At 37.2% G+C, this 20,583-nt stretch overlaps 1 protein-coding gene across 1 annotated transcript in view; it reads right to left on the bottom strand.

Annotated features, from left to right (window-relative positions):
* LOC124158757 (alkaline phosphatase, tissue-nonspecific isozyme-like) overlaps window positions 1-20,244 on the bottom strand; it is a 346,999-nt gene extending 326,755 nt beyond the window's left edge. Inside the window, exon 1 of the mRNA XM_046534048.1 lies at window positions 17,922-20,244. Coding sequence (XP_046390004.1) covers window positions 17,922-18,039 — 118 coding nt within the window. The 5' untranslated portion in view covers window positions 18,040-20,244. The remainder of the gene's footprint in view (window positions 1-17,921) is intronic.
* Window positions 20,245-20,583: the final 339 nt, after the last annotated feature.

The following is a 20,583-nucleotide window of genomic DNA, read 5'->3' as shown; positions in this document are numbered from 1 at the left end:
AACGAGTAAATCAGTAACATAAAGTGTACCCATAATAAACTAATTCACTGTAATGTAAACGTATGACATAAGTTTTAGCCAATTGGAAGTCAATAAAAGTCCTTTAGCGCACAAATTTTAAGTAGATATGTTGAAGATTTTGCGGAAAAAGAAAAAATCTAGTAATTAATCACAGAATGTGGTCAATATATTGAATCGTTTTCCAAGATAAAAATAATGTTTCAACCTCATTTGTAAGTGACAATTTACATTACAACTACCATGCTTTTTTTAAGAACGAGAGAAAATGCCACTATAATAATAGAGTACACAGCCTAAATATATACACCATGAACTCACGAAAATATTTGTAGCATTTTATTATATTTCCATGTATGAACAAATATTCAGTGGAATCACTCATCGAGTATCAGCTTAGTTTACCAATAAATGAAAAATTAACAATTCCACAGAAAATATCTTTGCGAATAGTTTTGATACATTAGGTAAGGATCTACCTATTACGCTCAGAACCTGATACAAGTCAAATTGAAATCTGTGAACCTATTTCGACGTAACCATTTCAGTGTTGTTTAAAATGAATATCATGTCTGTTATTCAATTGAGAAAAGGACTATCATCTACCTAGAACACTGTCTTAATGCACATTAAAATTACATAGCTTATAGGCCCATAATAGAAAAAACCAATTAGGCTTATTAAATCAACCTCAGACCTCATAACTCGAAGCTAGTCGCAAATCAATTTTAAGTGGAAGGAATAAGTTTTCGCTTTCATTCATTGAAAATTGTAAGTGAATTCCCACAAAAATCACGTGGCGTTATCAATTTAACGATGCATATTTTATTAGCTAAAATCCATAAAGGTTAATGCTATGATACCGAGCCTTTATATCACAAATCTCCCCTGCGTGAATGTCTCATGTAAGGTTTAGCAAAAATATGACGTGCATGACTGGAGACAGGATAGAGATCTACCGTGCTCAAATAAACAACCTGGATATGCCCTGAAGCCTCCAGCACCATGATAAACGTCGTAAATAAACCCATGAGAACGTGGAGCTACCAAAAAAAACACTAAGCATATAAATCGGCTATCAGCTTATCAACATATAAATACTGAAGTGATATCGATAATGATAATAATTTTATTTTTCATAATACCAATAATGCTTGAAGTATGCATAAATAAAAATCAAAACACCTTCAGTCTTTCATCACAGGGTTGCCGACCTACTCATTTACAAATAAATTTTAATTTACTGCCTGACCTGTATTAAGTTGTCGCTAACTTAAACTCAAGTGCTGGAGTTGAAAAACAATATATATAAAATAGGCAATTAAAATAAAAATAATAATCTGCCCAGAAATGGAAATTAAACGACGAAAGAAAAATAGAATATCACATAAAATTATCCCAGCATCACCCTTCGTGTCTTGGCGATAGCTCTCATTTTATTTAAGTGATCAAAAGCTCAACTCCAACTGTTTTAACCTGCAAATTTCTGACGGATTCTATGAACTTCGTTGGACAACTTGCTTCGGTCAGAGCATACGATAGAGTGTAAAATGTTTTTAGTACCAATCAATCAAAGGATTGCAGAAAAGTTTCTCGGGTTTTCCACAGGTTGATATTTTCCATGTCCTTCTACGTTTCGAGCAGCGACTTGCTGTCCATCCTCAGAGGATCTTCTGAATTCAATGCTGAATTCAGAAGATCCCCTGAGGATTAACATCATCACGCAGCTCGAAACGTCGGTAGACATGGAAAATCCGAGAAAATTATCTGCTCCTGATACGCCGGGAATACCTAAGATCATACAATTAAAGGATTGTTTATATATGTAGTTCCTTCTTTGACCTTGGAATCAGTAAATTATAATTAGATCCAAATTCATAAGCTAAGTATTAATTCATTGAATTTATGTAATTCGGTTCTGAAATTTTCTCAAAACTTTATAAATAAATGAAATCTTCAAGGGTAGACTATTTAGGTTCTGTAACAGAGAAAAGACAAGAGCCGAGCCAGAGACAGGCGACATTACTTTCGTTGCCTTTTTCTGGACTGTTATCAAAGGCTTTGTATTTATGGCATAAGCACCACCCCAACACACAATTTCATATTGCAATTGCCAATGAACAAGGCATAGTGGGCGGCTTTCATTGTATTCTGGACACAAATACACGACTGAGTAAAATTTTCTAGCAACACGTAACATTTCTGATTTTAACATATTGATATGGTTTCCTTAGTCCAGTTTTTCATCGATACTAACGCTTAATTACTTGATATGGTTGTCTCTTTTCATTTGGATACATTTGTTACTGGATGCTATATGGTTATCAGTTATAATAGTATTACTTATAATAAGTCCCTAAATAATTTATTGTGCAACTCCGTAAGCCATCAGGGCTCTGTAAAACTGAAATGGATGGAATATTAGAATACAGAGAAAAATACGGCGAGCACTTTTGATCCGAATTTTTATCGGTTATTTCGACTGGGATGCAGATTCACTCCTTCAAGTATACATGGGAGGGTTCATAAAGCACAAAATTCCGTATTGCAATCGAGAATGATTAAAAGAATAGCAGGCGGTTCTAATTGCATATGGATGACGCAAATATCTTAATAAGTAAAATTTTCTAGCAAAAGATAACACTTCGGATTTTGCCTTATTTATATGTTTTTTTCGGTTATGTTATTTATCGATACTAACGCATAAATACTTGATATGATCCACACTTTCAATCTGGTTGTATTCGTAACAGGATCCAATACGATTATTAGAACATTTTGCGGAATTATATCTGCTGTGCGACTCCGTCAGCCATTGGGGCACTGTAAAACTGAGATGGATTAAATATTGGAATAAAGAGGAATGACGGTGAGCACGTTTGATCCGAATTTTTATCGGATATTTCGGCTGGGATACAGCTTTCACCTCCCCCTAAGCACGCATGTGAGGGCAGGCACGAAAGCGAGAACTTTTTTGGTCCTTCGACTGAGGCCACGAAAAAGTTTTTCCCTCTCCCGTCCAAAGGGGATAAGGGCGACCAAATGGGCCACTGGAGGAAACACCTGGCCCTTTTCGCTCGCCCAACTACATTCACACCCTCCCTAAAAACCTTCCCCCCAAACCCCCCATGAAAGGAAAGGCGAAAACAAGCGAATGCGGGAAGGTGGCTGCGGAACAAAAAAAAATGCCTTCGATATCCAACCCGCAAACATTGTTTCAAGCCATCGCCTTCTCCCTAGTCGACCGCCTGACCCCGGAGAGGTCATTGGGAAAAGAGGGTGATTGCTGCCAGTCTAGGGGACGTAGTAGAAAGGCATACGGAAAGGACGAAAGACAAAAACTGGAAGTGTTGCAGGAATAGCAAACTAGTGAAAGTGGTGACGGGGAATGGGGTTGGCATTTTAGCACATAGGGAACAATTTGTGGGTAGGTTTTTAGGGCAATTTACAGATGAAAGTTTGCGATTAATTTACCGTAGGAAGCACAGTTTAAACCCTAGCGTTAATTGCGGCGTTTCTAGAAAATACAAGCGTCCTTGTACTAATATTACGCTATAGGTGTATAAGCGCATTGATAACGAGTTATTGGTAGGTTTTTAGGGCGATTTATGTAGGAAACATTGCGATAAATTTTCCGTAGGAAGCACATTTAGGGGCTAAACGTCAATGCCAGCGTTCTAAGAAAATACTAGCGCAATTGTACTAATGCAGTGTTTTAGGGGTATTAGCATACAGAGAACAAGTTTTGGGTTGGTTTTTAGGCTAACTTACAGAGGAGAATGTGCGATAAATTTACCGTATGAAATACTGTTCGCGGCGTAATGTCAGTGACGATGTCCTGAGATAACACTAACGCTATTATACTAATATAATAGTAACACGCTAGTATAGGTGTATTAGCACATGGCGAAAACGATAAGGCTTGATTTTCAGGATGGATTATAGCAGAAGGAAATAAGCAATATATCGACCCTATCAGTACCCTAGGGTCAATGGTGGCATTTATAAAAAAAATACCGTGGAATCTGTGTAAAATAGCGTAAAATTAGATAGGAGAATGCGAGCTTTGAAAAAATGGGAAATTAAGCATGAAAATTTAAAACGCGCAATCATGTAATTTTTTCAAGCTGTTAACATCCGCCTTATCCTATCTCCAACCTTGAAACGTGGATGAAAATGACACAAAGTGTTAACCATGGTCGGTCGTTGAGTGTTGAATTAAATAGTGTGGAAATAACCATTTGTGTTTTTATCATGGTAATAGCAAACTTCGAAAAAATCAAGCCTGAAACGATTTTATGCGTGGATGAAGACACCTAGGAACGTAGAAGAATATGGATAAAATATGGAATTGAGAAGTTTACTCCGGAGTAAAACCGATACGTCTAAGAAACTTCTCAACTCAATTTCTGTACTAACATAAGTAAGCTGCAGTTTGATGTAGTTCAGCAAAAGGATCATTTGCGGCGTCAAGTTCATGCTCATTTTATCTTTAAATGCACTGAAAGTGTTTTCTACAAAATCCTCGAAAAACTTTATATCTCGTCTAGAAAAATTTAACGAGAAACTCCCAGGTACACTAATCATGGGTGTATCCAGCGAGGGGCAGGAGAGAACACATCCCCCCCAGGAGCAGAATTCGCAAGTCTTAAAGGAAAATCATGAATAGATTGAAATGAAATTTTCTACGAATTTTCTTTTAACCCACAAAAAGTGATATAAGTTACAACTAAAATAATTTTTTTCAAGTAAGTAATTTTAAAAACTAATGAAGCGCTGTTATAATTTTCTTAAAATGCTGGTTTTATTCACATTTTCCATGCTTAATTGTTTCAACTTGAGCAACCATGGCTCGCCACCCCTCTATTTTTGATCCTGATACGCCATTGATCCCAATATGGATAACCTAGGCACAAAAATATTTTCTCGCCATCTCCCTCTTTCAAGGGACAGCCTGACTCCACAAAAGTAGTCACTGAAAAAGAGGGTGATAGCTACCAGCCTGTGGGACATTGCAGGAAGGCACACAAAAAGGCGAGAGATATACTGAAAGTGATTGAGGAATAAAGAAATAGTGAAAGTAGGGGCAGGGAATGGGGGTTGGCGTTTCAGCTCATGGGGAATATGTTCTGGTTAGGTTTTGTAGACCGATTTACATAGGAAAAAATTACAATTAATTTACCGTAGGAAGCACTTTTAGAGCCCAAACGTAAATGCCGTCGTTATTAGAAAATCCTAGGGCTATTATACTAATAGTAAAGTATTTGCATAATAGCAGAGGGAATACGCTGTCGCTAGGTTTTAGGGCGAATTAGGGAAGAAAACTAGCGACGAAGTAATTGTTGTGAAATTTCAGGGTTCTAAGGTCAATGTTCATAAAAACATTACCGTGGAATCTGGTTGAAGTAGTAGCATGAGAATTAGCAGGGAGGTTGATGGATTTTGAAAAATATAGCAAGAAAATAAGCGTAAAGCTATGGAACGCGCATTCGTTCCAATAATTTTATTATACGAATCAAGGAATTCAAATTTATATTCACCCTACGATTATTTAATTCATAATAAATGTACTCTGAGAAATGTATCACTTACGTCTCTACTCCGGCTTATCACACGACCATTACTATGATCTCGTTTATAAACCTTAATTTTTGCTTAAGGTATTTAATACAGGTAAATTAAATAAATTCAGTTCAATTTTCTATACCTGTTAGGTTTTCATGCTTGGGAAAATTTATATGAAAAATGTTAATTAACTGTTCAGAAATACACCAGATTCTAATCAAGCGAAACTATTATTTCATAGGCATTTCGATTACCTCTCACAAAAGTTAAATTAAGTTGCAAACATAAATAAGCCTTTTTTTACTATTACATAAACATTTAAGATACCTACTCTGACATTCACTTACATCAACTGAATTTGCGACAAAATACAATATAAATAAATCATCGTTTTTCCTGGCATTGATTTTTTGTTCCTGTTAATAATATCGTTTCGTTTGTGCTACAACCTAGCCACGGTGGAAAGGCTTGCTAGTTCCCCCGAAAAAAGTTAAATTTAGTTGCACCCAAAAATAAGTTTTTTTGAGAACTTTACTGGCACATTCTAGACTTTATAACATTCACTTATACCAACTGATTCTTCAACGTAATAAAATGTAAAGAAATCATTGGTATTTTTATCCTGACTTGGATTTCTTGCTAATGCTAATAAAATCCTTTCCATTGGGCTACAGCCTAGCCATGGTGGAAAGGCTTGCGCGTTCCTATTACCCCATAGAGCTGCACTTCAGGGATTATTTACTAATTATTCCCGGTAGGACCACCCATGCCAGATAGGTTGAAGGGTAGGAGACAAACGAATGGTTTTTCATTCGATGGTGTGATGTAAAAAACACTGTTGTGATGGAAGTGGGAAACCCTAGCAACTATCTTCTCCCTAAAAACATGGAGATAATAAAATTTCAACAAAAACTCGTTCTTAAAAAAGGAGATGCGACAAATTCTTTCATGAATACGAAGCCCTGAATTCTTTCTCTTGGACTTTCACTTTTAGTTTTGCTTCCCCAGTTATTCTAGCGTTCTTTTAGAGGAAAACAATGGATAAAAGGAATTGTCTTCCAAAAAGAATTTGGATATAAATACACCCAGCGGCATACCTACTCTCACCATTCAGTGGAGAGGAGAAATTTTGTGTAGAGAATCTCTGAAAATATGTTGCGCTATAAAAAATGGCTTATGAATGACCATTGACTAAAATTAACATTTGGAATTCCTATTGTACCCAAAAGATTTTAAAAGAATAATAAGTGAAATGGTGAATACCTCAACAATTCCTTATCATGCCGTTTTTAGAAATATATATTTGCTACTATATAATTTTGAAGGCATTGAAAAATAAACACTGTGCATGCATGTGTGCCATCATTTATTCAATTTTAATGCGAGTTTGTGGGTAGAAAAAAAAGTAATATAGTTGAAGTGAATTGAAAAATGTTTGAAGTAAAGTCCCGATGGTTTGAACCCCGATTTACTATGAGGAATTTTCAATCAGCTTAGGATATTATTATGCATTACTTTCATTATCATCATAAGTCAGCAACACTGAGATTGGTTTAACCATAGAAGTAGTATATATATATAATATACTTGCTCTATAGTTCAACGCAGCTCTTAATTTCCCTTTCACATTTACTAGCCTTTTTATAGTTACTTTTATCCTCTCTTCTACATCCTTTATAATCTGTCCTATGTAGCCTATTCAGGACCGTCCCTTGCCCTTTTTCCCCTCCACCTACCCTTCAATGTCATTTACATTCATTCCATTTTCAATACGTCTAGATCATCAGCAACCTTCTATATGTCCAGTATCAACGCCTGTCTAGAGTTAAAACAACAATAATACGCACAATTGAATATAAGCCCAGACATTTTCCGAAGGTGAAATAGTATCAGCGCATAATTCATTTGTATGAGCTTATTCCAATCCATGGCAATATTTTAATGTTTTTTTATATTTTAATCTCCATTGAAATTCGACATCCATATCGCAATTTGATGATTTTTTGCTCCATCAATTATAAGACATTCCTCGGGATTTGAACCATGGACCATTTGATATATTTTGCTCAACTAATTTGCTGAACAACAGGTTGTACTAGAGTACCAAAAACTGCCGCCATCCCCACAAAGAGTAGGTGTTCACAGTTATGAATACAATAGCATTTTATCTCGGGCAGCACTCCAGAATGGCAATCATAAATTTTAAGTCACTCATTTAAATTAGACTTACATACGTACATTGAAATGTTCCCTAAAACCAGTTCATATGAAAAAATTCTCTGCCATGAAATGACCGTTATACAACCCAAAGTGACAATAACATTATTTTTTCCCAAACGAATTAATTATCAACTTAAAAATATGAGAGCAAGAATTAATGAAGTTAGTAATTCAAAGAAAGGTACTTTTTCATTTTTACAGGCCAAGTTCACACGCACGAACTAGCTGATTGAATCCAATGTATTTTCAGACAATAATAATTGACGCTACAACTGAGTTAGTATATTTCACCGTGCAGCAACGTAAAAATAGGTTATAAATGTAACCGGTAGCGTAAATAACGATCAACGATAGACATTTGTTTAAAATCCCAATATTTTCCAAACGGTGCTGTCAACTCATTTCCCCAATTATTGAACGCTTACCCGAGTGAAAAGTTATTACAATTTTGGTTTTTAAAACTTTTATTATTTTACTTCATAAGCGTACTGATTCATTTCATTGGCGCATAAAATGATGTGGCGTTACATATTTAGGTAAGGAGAAAGGACAATGTTAGAGGATACGTGTAAAGAGTTGTAAATGTGTGTAAGGTTTATAGCATTATGTTAGCTTTTGAAGGGTAAAATTAGAATCATCCAAAAAAAAACCTAGTGGGAAAAAGCAGGTATCTGGAATAAAGTGGTAGTTTAAATTACCAGTAAGGGTATTTCAGCCCTTAACATAAGCTAGACGGAAAGCAAAGCATTTTGTTCAAAGGGAAAACCTGACCTCTTGACCTCTAAAACTTCCCTTCCAAAGAGTGAACACCGATATCCTACGGAAACCTTTTATGATGAGAAAGTTCCACCTTTGGTTAACCCCACCTTGTCTCTATACCGGATATCTGAAGATTGATTACATGGTCCATCATTTTTTTGGGATAAATTTATCGAGTAGATGTCGATTTAGGAACCAATCAAAAACTTTACAGGGAATTTTTTAGTATGCGCGTGGGTGATAAGGCAACATAAATGGATTTAGTGCCACATAAATGCGAAATATTCCTTTCGGCTAATAATAACTAATTGGCAATTCACCTTGAGAAATTAATGTTTTAGAGATAGGAAAGAGCTTTAAAAATTTGAACAATCTAAAGGTCAAACTACGATTATTACAATAGAGGGTTCTCCAGGCATCCTCGAGTGGTGTTTTCACTAACCTTGCATTCAAAAGAGTTTGAAGCTGTCACCACTCGCGTCGCTGGTGGCAGAACGTTGCTAATATCACGGTTTATACTATATCTATCAAAGCGTTAACAAATTACTACTAATTTCGTCAAGATCTTATCTCTCAAATTTGTTACCTAATACTCTAATACGTAATATCCAATGCGTTTGCATAAAATGATATTTCTCAATACAACAATAGTTATACAAATAATAAAATATTGAGAATAAAAGGATCGCTATACACTCATCGCTGCCCAGCGGAATTTTTTAAAAACAAATTAAAAGGCCTCCAAAGTGGCAGCATAAATCAAGTTTTACCGAGTAATTTTTTAGCGTTAAATTTTCTTATTTTACGACCTAAAGCCAAATTCCACTGGTTGTAATATTATTTATTTTTAATCAAAAATTTTATTCATTGACATTTTTTAATGTGTGACATCTCTTGAAATATTGCCCTTGTGTTAACGAAGTGCCTTGCAATGTCGAGCCAGCCTCGACAATGGACCCCAAGGCGTTTACGCTTACTCTAGTAAGAAAGTATTTCTATTAAGGATCTTATTTTAATTAATTTGTATACTGATTCATAACACCGGTACATAAAAAATTGTATGGGATTCTATTTGAAGTTAATGAGAAAGGGCAATGCTAAGATGATACAATACGTTTCAGACTTCCAATATGAAGCCCTTTTAGGCATTCTAACGATGTTCTACCCCAAGCAAACACCCATAAGAAAGCACTACGTATCTACGAGCAGTATAAGCAGAGAGCATAAACGATAATGATCGGTGACTCCAGAAGACTAGAGGGTGCAAGCTAAACGTTGAGAGTTTGAAGATCCACGTGACCCAATGCGGACGATTTAACTCGATCATCGTCTCGATGGGAGAAAATCGGAAAGCCATGTTAATTTCTCCGACCTTTCTTCCCTTAAAGATATCCCAGAGGAATTGGCTTCTCTCTACACGAGAGGCATATTTAACGGCTCGTCGAGCAATTAGCGCACGACTGATTGAATTACGGAGACATCTTCGACGCCCTCCAAGCGCGCTTTAGAAAATTCTCCAACACTTCCATTCATCTAGCGATGTTAGGTATTTGGAAGTCCATGTATTAAATCTACATACTACCCAGCAATCTGTATAAAAAGGTATCTACATAATACCCCGCAAGCCGCCTAAAAGGCGTGTGGCAGGGGGTGTTAGGACACCAGCCGTTTACAGCAAAAAAAAAATGAAGTGCTCTAACGAGGTTGGGACTAGCGTTTATTAATGTCCTTTATGGTTCGGGGGAAAAACGAATTCCCATATCTATCCGTTCGGCAAAACATCTCTCTTAATTTATCGCTTCTATCGGACCTGGAAATATAGTGTGGCTCTAATATTATGTTCTCTGTGTCGCTCTTAAAGATATCCATTCTCAATTGTTCAAACAATCTGAGCCTAGCGCGCAGCCTCCGAGTCTCCAATGGCTCCCAGCCTAATTCGCTTAACACGGTATGTAGATGAGGGTGTTAGAACAAGTGTCGTTATTTATTTGCGAGGGGAGTTCAATGAGTGATGGAACACATTTTTTTCTGAAACAGTGGTTTTTTTATGCAACAATCAAATACGTCATTTTATTCCCCAATCTTTTAGTTACACACACCATTTTTCAACGTAATCTCCATTCAATGCTTGACGCCACCTTGAAGGAAAGGCCTTCATGCCTGCATGCCCTGCCTATCTTTCCACTGATCGATGTCGGAGCCATCGTCGTACTGCATCAATAACTTCATCATTCTCAGGGGCGTATTACCAGTGCGCCAACTACGCCATGTCGTAGGGCGGCAGCAACCAGGGAGCGGCACAAGTCCCGGAATTTTTATTCCTTCAGTTTTTTTAAAAAGTTTCCTTCCAGAATGCGAACATATTGATTCAAAATCCCGCGCGTTTTCTTTTTTAGGAAAAAAGTACCACCATAGGCCGCAAGGAGTGCGAATCCTGTGTTTACGTTAGTCATTGTCTTGCGAATGATCACGCTATTCCTTTTTTCGCTAGTTCCTGTCATTATGCGTGAGGACCATGTGGACGCATATAATTTGGTTCGCATTATTTAAACAAAAGCTCTGAATTGTGAAAAGATATGAATTTTGTGTCTTTGTGAGGGTGTCAAGATTTGTGTGTTTGATTTCGTGAACATGGCTTATCGACGTAAGAGACTGAGTGGAGCTCAATATAAGAAGGCACACCAAGCGAAAAAACATGCTCAGAGGACAGTTCTCGAAAAAATTGTAGAATTAATTTCTTGGGTTCAAAAAAAACAAGAAAGCTTTCCAGAAAATGCATATTCCATCAAAGAAGTAGTGAACGTCGAAAGGAATGAATCTATTTCGGCAAGAACGGATCAAGATAACATACCTCCCAGGGGTGGCAGACATTGGCTAGCGTAGGGCGGCAAATGGGGTTAATACTCCCCTGATCATTCTCGTAGCAAGCAGATGACGAAAAACACGTTGGCCAACGACCGGCGTGTTCCTGCCTTCACGCAAAGAATAAATAAACACAAACGGATATTCTCAACAACGCTCCGAGTCGGAAATATTACGTCATCAACTCTCGAAGACAGGTTCCAACTGGCTCGATAGCTGCGGCGTTTGCGCCATGCTAAGCTGTGAAGACCCCTCTTTTTTATCACTGCTAAAATCGTTCTCTTCCCACTCGCCATTACCAGCGTTTTGTTAGGTACACATATTCCGCTGCACCCACTTTCTTACTTTCAACGTCCAGATTCTCCACTCTCCTTCACACCCACATTTCGAAAGCTGCTAATCCCTCCCTGTCCTCATTGCTCAAAGTACAAGTATCAACATAGCAAAAGGCTACACTCCAAATTAACCAGTAAGAGGTAATAATAATCTCTTTTCCGCCGTAGTAAATACGCTGTCATATGTTCATTGGAATTCAATCACCACTGCCCCTTATGCCTGATTTCAATGAGAAAATGAAAATACTGTATCTGATAAGGTAAGGTAACTCTAACAATATTTCTAAGTTACTTTGCCATAGTTGTAAAGAAGCGTAAATAACTTTATTTTCATACCAATTTATAATTCTGTTATCGTCGTCTGAAATTCGATCAAATAAATTGCCATTAAATCATCCTTTCATCCAGGTTTAACCATCTTCATTTGTATTAATTCAACATACATCCATTTCTTTTTCATAACGTTTACAAAATCATCGCATTATTATCAACTAAAACATCAATTCCTCCTCGAAACTGGCTTTATAGTGCTACAATCAGCAGAGAATAAACTCGACTAATTCGTTTGCACTAGAGAAATTACTCTTGAAAACATGATTTATTTATTCATTTAACAATTGCCTAATGTTAAGCTAAATGTAACCAACAATGAACAAAACAATATTTACAAATTAAAAACAAAGAATGGTATGCTATATATGGTGGTGCGCGGATTGGGGGAAAAATTACAATGGAGATAATGCAAGATAGATGAGGGTTTCAAAAAATTGGATCAAAATTTGGAACACATTTTGAATAGTGAAAGAATTTGAATAGAATTTGCTATCTATGCCCCTCTACTTTTCCTTCTGTGCCTTCTTACTCTTCCTCAGTCCCACTCTGTTTTTTTTGCGTGGCATTAACTCACTCATTTATCTTTAGACCCAAAAAAATGCGTAGTCCGGAATTAAATTCTTATCTATGACCCTGGATGCAAATTAAATTGTTTCCTTTTCCACTTTCCAATGCTTCCTTCTTCTCCATCTCCTCTTTTCGGTGTCCATCTCACCCTCCGAGAACCTAAATGCCTCATCATCGTTCATCCCTAACTTCTCCTTCCTCCTCCTCAGCCCAACTCACAATCTTAAGGTTCTTTTTTTTCTAATCCAAAATTTCAATCCGACCACACCTTCCCACACAGATTTCTTTCTCCAGCCTCCATTCTCGAGCGACTACGCCAAGTCTTTTTGATGGAACGGAAGATAGCTGGGAAAAGAACTTTGCTGTAGTTAAAAGGAGTCAACATAAATGACTACGTTTTCCTACCAATTTATATTTTAAATATATATTGCTACTATAATTATATTAACATTATTAATACGAACGTAATGCTGTAATATAAATGTTAATATAATGTTATTTTGACTAAAATTCATGTAACACATTCTTTTATTAATTTCTTCAGCTTACTCTCACTTTATCTTCACGAATTCTACTTCATTTCTATAACGAAAGTTTACAAATAAAAGGCAATATATATCAACGAAAAAATAAGTGCTTCAGCCTGAAAAAATAAATAAACTATCAACATAAAAATCAATGCTATTTAAGTGATTCATGCAGCAGGAAAATAAATACACGAGTTTCATTAAATAGAGTTCAAATTTTTTTTTATTCGATTAAAAATAAATTTCCTTCAGATATTTGCACGCTAATTTTAACCCAAATTCCTCATACTCATTCATCTGTAACTATTTCCTCCTCAACTCAACCCAAACTCTTAAGAGACTTTCCAAGCCAAAATTTAAATCAATCCAATCTTCCCTTTCCCACTCAGATTTCCTGCTCCAGCCGACATTCTCGAGCAACAAACCCAAAACTTATTGATGGACGGGAAGCTAGCTAGGAAAGGCACCTTGCAATAGTTATAAAGAAAAAACATAAGTAACTGTATTTTTAAACGAATTTATAATTCATGAATATTTCTATTATTTCTATATTATTACATTATTAATATAATACAGTTAAATTTTAATTAATATTAATTTCATTTTATTATAATTCATACAACACATAATTTTTATCATTTTTTCAGCTTTCCCTCTCTATATCTTTACCTATTCCAATTCATTTTTATGACGTATACAAATGAAGGCATTGTTATCTAAGAATAAAATCAATGGCGTTCAAACGCTTCAAACAGCGTGAAAATTAATACGCCAGTGTTATAATATAAAGTTCAAATTAGTTTTTTCTGAATTTGATTAAAAACTTATTTCCTCCAAATATTTGCAAGCTATTCTAAACCCAAATGCATAATACTCCTTCATCCGTAACTATTTCCTCCTCCGCAACCCAACCCACTCTCTTAAGGCCCTTATTTCTAAACCAATATTTCAATCAATCCCAACACTCCTTTCTAACTCAAATTTTCTGCTATATAAATGACTTTATTCACAAAACCATTAATAATTCTGTTATCGTAGTCTATAATTCGATCAAATACATGACTTATAATCATTTTTCACCTTTCTCTCTCCATATTTTCATCACTTCTACTTCATTTCTATAGGGTATACAAATTTGAGGCATAATCATTAACAAAAGAATCAATGTTTCCGCCTGCGAAAAATAAATACATTAAAATTATGTGGCCTATTATTATGGCGTTTTAGCTCTTCAGTCAGCAGGAAAATAAATACACTTGTGAAATAATATAAGGTTAAAATTCTATTTTAAATCTATTTGTGACACATTCAATGCGGGCCCGATTTTCATGAACTTTGTCAGAATTGGCCGATAAAATAAGAAAGAAAAATAGAGAGGTTTTCGTGCCATAACTTCCGTTCAAATACTGGTATTTACAAACGGCGCACACGGTTCGAAAGAGGTAAGCTTGCTGAAGGCCATGCACACGATTGGAAGACTCGGAAGTGGATATTAGTCGCATACGGAGGCGGAGAAATGCCCCCCCTCCCCGTCAGTCCAGCAGGACACGTCAATTGACGTTTATCGCACTGAATGTGTTAAGAAAGAAATTTCCTCCAAATGTTCGTAAGCTATTCTAAAAACTAATGCTATGCTTCATCATCCTCTAATCCTTGCTCTCCTCTTCAGCCCAAAATCACACTCTCAAGGCCCTTATTTCCAAACCGAAATTTCAATCAATCCGAACTCTCCTTTCCCACTCAGATTTTCTGCTCCAGACGCCCGTCTCGGGCGACCAACCAAAATCTTATTGATGGAAGGGAAGCTAGTGAGAAGGAGAGAGAGGAAAAAAAAGTATATATACAGTGTTCCAGCCAGTTTATCACGGCTGAGTAAACGATTCGTCACTCCAAGAAGCGAAAGGAAAGTCTGGGGCAAGAAGAAAAAAAAAACGAGAAAGCATTTCGGTCACAAAGAATCCTCGGGATTCCAGAAGGAGAGGATAGGTTCCGTTCGCCAATGCTTCTTCTTCTTGCCCGTGCCAAGGACTCGTTTCAATTCCGTAGAGGGCGCAACAAAAGGTGAAATTGAGGGAGGTCGCCGTAAAATAGGGTTCAGACGTTTGCAAATGCGCATTCCGAGATTTATTGAGGTAGCAAATGCCTTCGAGGGTCGGGCTGATTATTTCTTTTAAGCATCCGTAATTTATTTTTACTCTTCGACTAAGATATTACGGTTTAAGAACACAATACGAGGGTTTAAAAAGGAATCCGCGAAAGAACGGATTCAATCAGTCTTTTGGGAAAGAAATTCAGGGAACGGCATGTTTCAATGACCCCAAAACGAATGACTGAAATACAGTTGATAGATAGAGCCCTGAAAGGATACAAAAAAACTTGGCAGTTTGCTCCCATCAATGAAAACGTCAACAGCCTGAAAATGCTCGCCAGCTAATTGAGGACTGAGAGCTATAAATCTTATAATTATTTTGTCGAATCAGAAGAGTAAAATTCTATAAATTCTCTCACATAAAGGCTTATTTCGAGGAATCAAAGGGCACGATCACATAATTTCTTTCGATCACCTTTTCGCGTCATTCAATTCCACTCCAAACTTTTAAATTAATGTTGGTAAACTTACGATTAAGACAGTAAGCAAAAGTAACTTTCGTAATATAATAAGGCATAGAGTCTAAATAAAAAGAAACTTAATATGCTGTGAGATTCTTTATATTGGAAGCTATTCTTTTACTAAAGCATTTACTATAAATCGTAGACAAACATGGAGGGGTATTTGGTGAGGTTGAAATGCGTAATAGGGTACCAGCTACAGTATCCACACAATAATAACATAAATATAAAATAAAAAACAATGTGAGAAAATACATTTAAAAATATGTACATCACGTAAAAGAACTAATTTCGCATAAATCAATGTTTCTTTTTAATTTCAAGAATATACCTCGTAAAAACGTGTACTGCCCTCAAAATAAGACAAACAAAACCTCAAGGAAATGTTCGTACGATTTAGCATTGTGTGTATCTCAGATTTAGATATTTTAGCAAAAATGTATTAGTCAAGTACTTATTAGGTAGATATAACTTTAAATTCTTACCAATATATGTTATTGTCATTTGCTAATGCGCCCGCATCGAAGAAATTGATAAACTGTCATTAACACTAGACAATTTTACAAGAAGTACATTCAATGAACAGGCGCATCCCAGTTCCTTCCAAAGAATCAATACACTCTCAAACAACTGAGCCTCCCAAATTGCAATGGTAATTATCCCTCTAGCATTTCAAAAGGTTTCTTTGACCTAAAATGTACTATAGCACTTAACAGAACCCTCGGAATGTCTGCGACACACTCAAATGCTCTCCGTTTCACTCGCACCACCGTTCCAGACATGAGTCACTTCAATTTTCGCTTCCTTTTGTCAAGACACTACCTCTGGGTCGCACTGCTGGAACATTCGTACGAATGAATTCTCTTTACTAGTCAGTCATTCTCGAATTTGGGGTCTCAAATTTCAAACTAGGGGCATGCTGATAGTGCCTCAGTTGCCAATAAACAGGGCAACCAGCGCTTCAAGCAAATAAAACGAATCTATGAACTTTAGTATTATAATATTAACGCATTTGAAGGCTTTTTTTAAATTCAAACTAACAGATATCATTTGGGTGAAATAAATAGGTAAATGATCATTTTGTGATAATGAAATCCAAGTCAATTCCAACTGCTCTAAGATGATAAAAATCCACTTTCACCATGAATATTCATTATTTTGCATCGATCAATTGAACCCCTAATTTCCAATTATTGACAGTCCACTTACGATTACGCTCAAATCAAGAACTAAGAGGGACTTATAAAATTCAAGGCATAGTTTCTGAAAAACAGATGAATTAAACTATTGCACGAATCTTCAAAATACAGGATACCATACAAATACATGATGTCCCAGGTGGAGACTTCCATTAGAAAAACGCAGTGATTTCGCGAGGCGTTATTGGTTAAACAGACGTAATTAACAAAATACCAGTTGCAACATCTTGCGCGGCAAAGGTTGAAAGCAAACATAAATTCTCATCGTTACTTAAAGTCAAATAAGAGCAACATAGTACTTGAGATTGAGATATAACGAGAGACTGATATTGGCTGTGATAAAAGCAATGCTTCCAGGTAAATATATAATATATAGCAAATACTTCAATGCGAAACGCAAAAAATGAGAAAAAAGACATTAAAGGCTTATTTTACTCGTTCGATATTATAATGAACGGAATATAAAATAAAAGAGGGGCTGAAAAATAGACAAACGAATCCGATTTCTTTTACAGTGGAGAGTTTAACAACAAAAATATTGCATCTCACCTGAAAGCCTATGAGAGCAGCAGACATTGTACTCAGTCATAGTGGGTACCCCGAGATGTAACTTGTGAAAGGAAAGGCTTTCACGTAAATAAAATGGAAGCTGAAACGTGATGCGCGTAAAAAGGTGTAGCGCTGGTAGAGAGAGTAAAGTTCCTAAAAGTAAATACCTCCTCAAAACCAATACAATCTTCCTTGACATTTTCTAATCTATCTAACGATTCCTCCTATAACACCAATACCATCATAACAACACTATCCTCGATGCGTCGACCACGTTGGAAATTACGTCAGCACGTACAGCGCTGCCATCTGTGATTTGAGTCTTGAATTGTAACATTTTTGAGGACAGAAAAAAGGGAACAAAAAATGGTTCCTACCTTGTTCGCCATGTGCGACGCAGAGGGTCAATGCCAAAGCAGACACGAGGAAGGCGATCGGAGATCGAAGGTGGTCTGGAGTGGCCCAAGAGGACGAGGAAGGGCAGGAAAGAGCCATTCCGAAGAGTCCGCTGACGGCCCCTCGCGGAGGACCTAGGTCAGATGAGGCGGAGGACAACGACTGGATAATACCACAATAAGTGGGATTACCTAACTATCTGAAGACTTTCCAGCAGCACAACATGACGCACGGACACTCAAATATATTCTTACATAAACTTTTCGATTGTGAGATTTAGTGGAAATCCTTACAGTATTCTTGGCGCACCACGTTTTGAGAGCGTAATTAAACTTCAAGGAGTGTACTATTATTGAAAAGTGTAACGAGCGTTCATCAAAAATTGATGATTATCTTCACTGTTCACTTAGTAAAATTGGCTATGGTCCAACTGAAGCTCCACGCGCGTTAAAAATGTATAGGTTGGATTGTTTCTGGAGGCACGGAACGGAACGGAAAAACCCCTCACTCAGAAATGATACTTTACTGCATGGTTAAAATATTTCTGCACATACCTTTGCATTTAGTCCAATAAAATGGGTGGTAGCTAAAACAATTTATGGCTACCTGCCAGATTTATGAAGCGCTCTCCCTCACTGATGGCTTGAACATTGCGATGCAAACTGTTCCTTATTTGGATCCAAAAAACATCTGAAAACCGCGTTAGCTTCACTCAAACATTTTTTTTCTTCAGCGAAAAGTATTTCACAGATCAATCAGTCTGTATAGGGAACACTTCAGTGTCACTCTGAACAGCACGTCGAGAACATGGACGACGTATCCAGCATGATGACTGCACCGACACAAAACTGAAGACACGTTACGCTACACATGAGGATAAAAACAGCTCTCAAACAAACGACTCGCGGCTCTTCGAAAAGGTGGGATGACTGTCACCTAGTGGTTACGTCGTACCTTTAGGAAGTGCAAAAACACGCAGCTTGTAGCATCATCTGTTGGGTCAAACAAGACAGCCACGGAAGAACCGTGTCCATTCCATACCCACATCTTCGCTACGAAGAAACGAGCCTTATAACTCTATCAGCTGAACCACAAACTCGAGCTAGCTGAGTTTTTATCTTTGCTCCCATTGCGCTGCCCGATAATAAAGTTTTTTTTCACTCTCACCGGAAACCACAGAACTAATTCAACTTGTAAAAGTCGTTTCTATGTTGAAGTGCTCCCGCATAGTTTTTTTTCATCAATTTTGTATAAACGTAAGGACATCGCACCGTGATACCCTCGAGTACACACCACTGTTTATAATTGAAGTAATGCGATTTAATATAAGTTCATATTCGATGGAGTCGAACTGTTTTCGAACTAATAATTTGCTTCCTTTCTTCTTTGGGTTCATCACACGCCATTTCGGTAAGTTTATCCCTATGGCAGGATTGAAAACATGTAATTTACTTTTTCCAACTCCTCGGTGAGGCCCTTCACCTGAGAAAGGACCTGGTTCAATATAAGGTTTAATCCTCACTCGGAAGAAACTAAAGTTTTAATTCAATAATATATATACCACCACCAGGCGCGCGTTAAGTTTTTATCCTCGTCGCAACGAAAATGTTTTTACCGGCCACTGAACTAATTCAACTCGTGCAGGTGGCTTCTGCGAAATGGAGAAAATGTTTTTCCATTGCGGGATAACAGAATGATGAGAGCTCGCTCCGGCAATCCACGGCACCAACTGAAGTAAGAGCCGCCGCCTCTAACTTCTCCACCCCCTATCTTGATTAAAGCCTCCAACGCTCCGGGCCATACGAGTCTCTTCTTCTAGCGTTCGGCCTTCCTAGAAGACTTCCAGCTGAGTTGCTCTCCCTTCTTTCTTGCCATCTCCTCCCTGATACGGACTACCTTCTTCACTTGGAACAACTTGGAACCGCCCCCGGCGTCGTTCTTAACGGGGAAAGCGGGCAATTAAACTCGCCCCGGGGTACTGCCCCCTCTTCTCCGCCGAAGGTGTTTTTCTGCATCACGCGTTCGCTGAGTTTTGTTCGCTGCGGGAGGTCGGGAAGGAGGGGAAATGGTTTTTTTTAGTGGGTGGGTTTACAAGCTGAAGGATGAGACGGTCAGATGGGGTATAGAACGGTTGGTGGGTTTACGCAACTCTCGTCAGCCGGTGGAAGAGATGTCGCTATTGCGTGGGATGTGCGCGAGGCGGTGGAATGGATCCGTTTAAGGCTTCAGGAGGACTTAAATTCGTATAGGGATGTCAGAGAGAAGATTCTTAGGCCGGTCACTTTCTTAGCCGATGCCACCGAGATTCCTGAAATAGAGAGAAAAGGTGTAAAACATTTTATACTAGGGGCCAATGTTATAGTTATGTATTATAGTATTAGAAAATTTTGCATATTACGATTAAATTGATGTTATAAACACTTGTTTTAGATTAAAAATTGGTTTAGGGAAAATGAAAATATTTTGCAAAAATATTGCGCCTCATTTTTAGGCCACAGGCCCTCGATCTATCCAGTAATGCAAAAATTTAAGCAAAAAAAATATTATCATTTGCATCTTTCATTCTAACAATAACTAAACAACATTTGCGTCACTTAATTAATAGTACAGAGCAAACAACATCAGAACAATACTGATCATAAT

Source organism: Ischnura elegans, chromosome 5 (genome assembly GCF_921293095.1).
Source record: "Ischnura elegans chromosome 5, ioIscEleg1.1, whole genome shotgun sequence".
Taxonomy (NCBI): Eukaryota; Metazoa; Arthropoda; class Insecta; order Odonata; family Coenagrionidae; genus Ischnura; species Ischnura elegans.
Note: the sequence above shows the minus strand (reverse complement) of the source record. Positions and strands in the feature narration are given on the sequence as shown.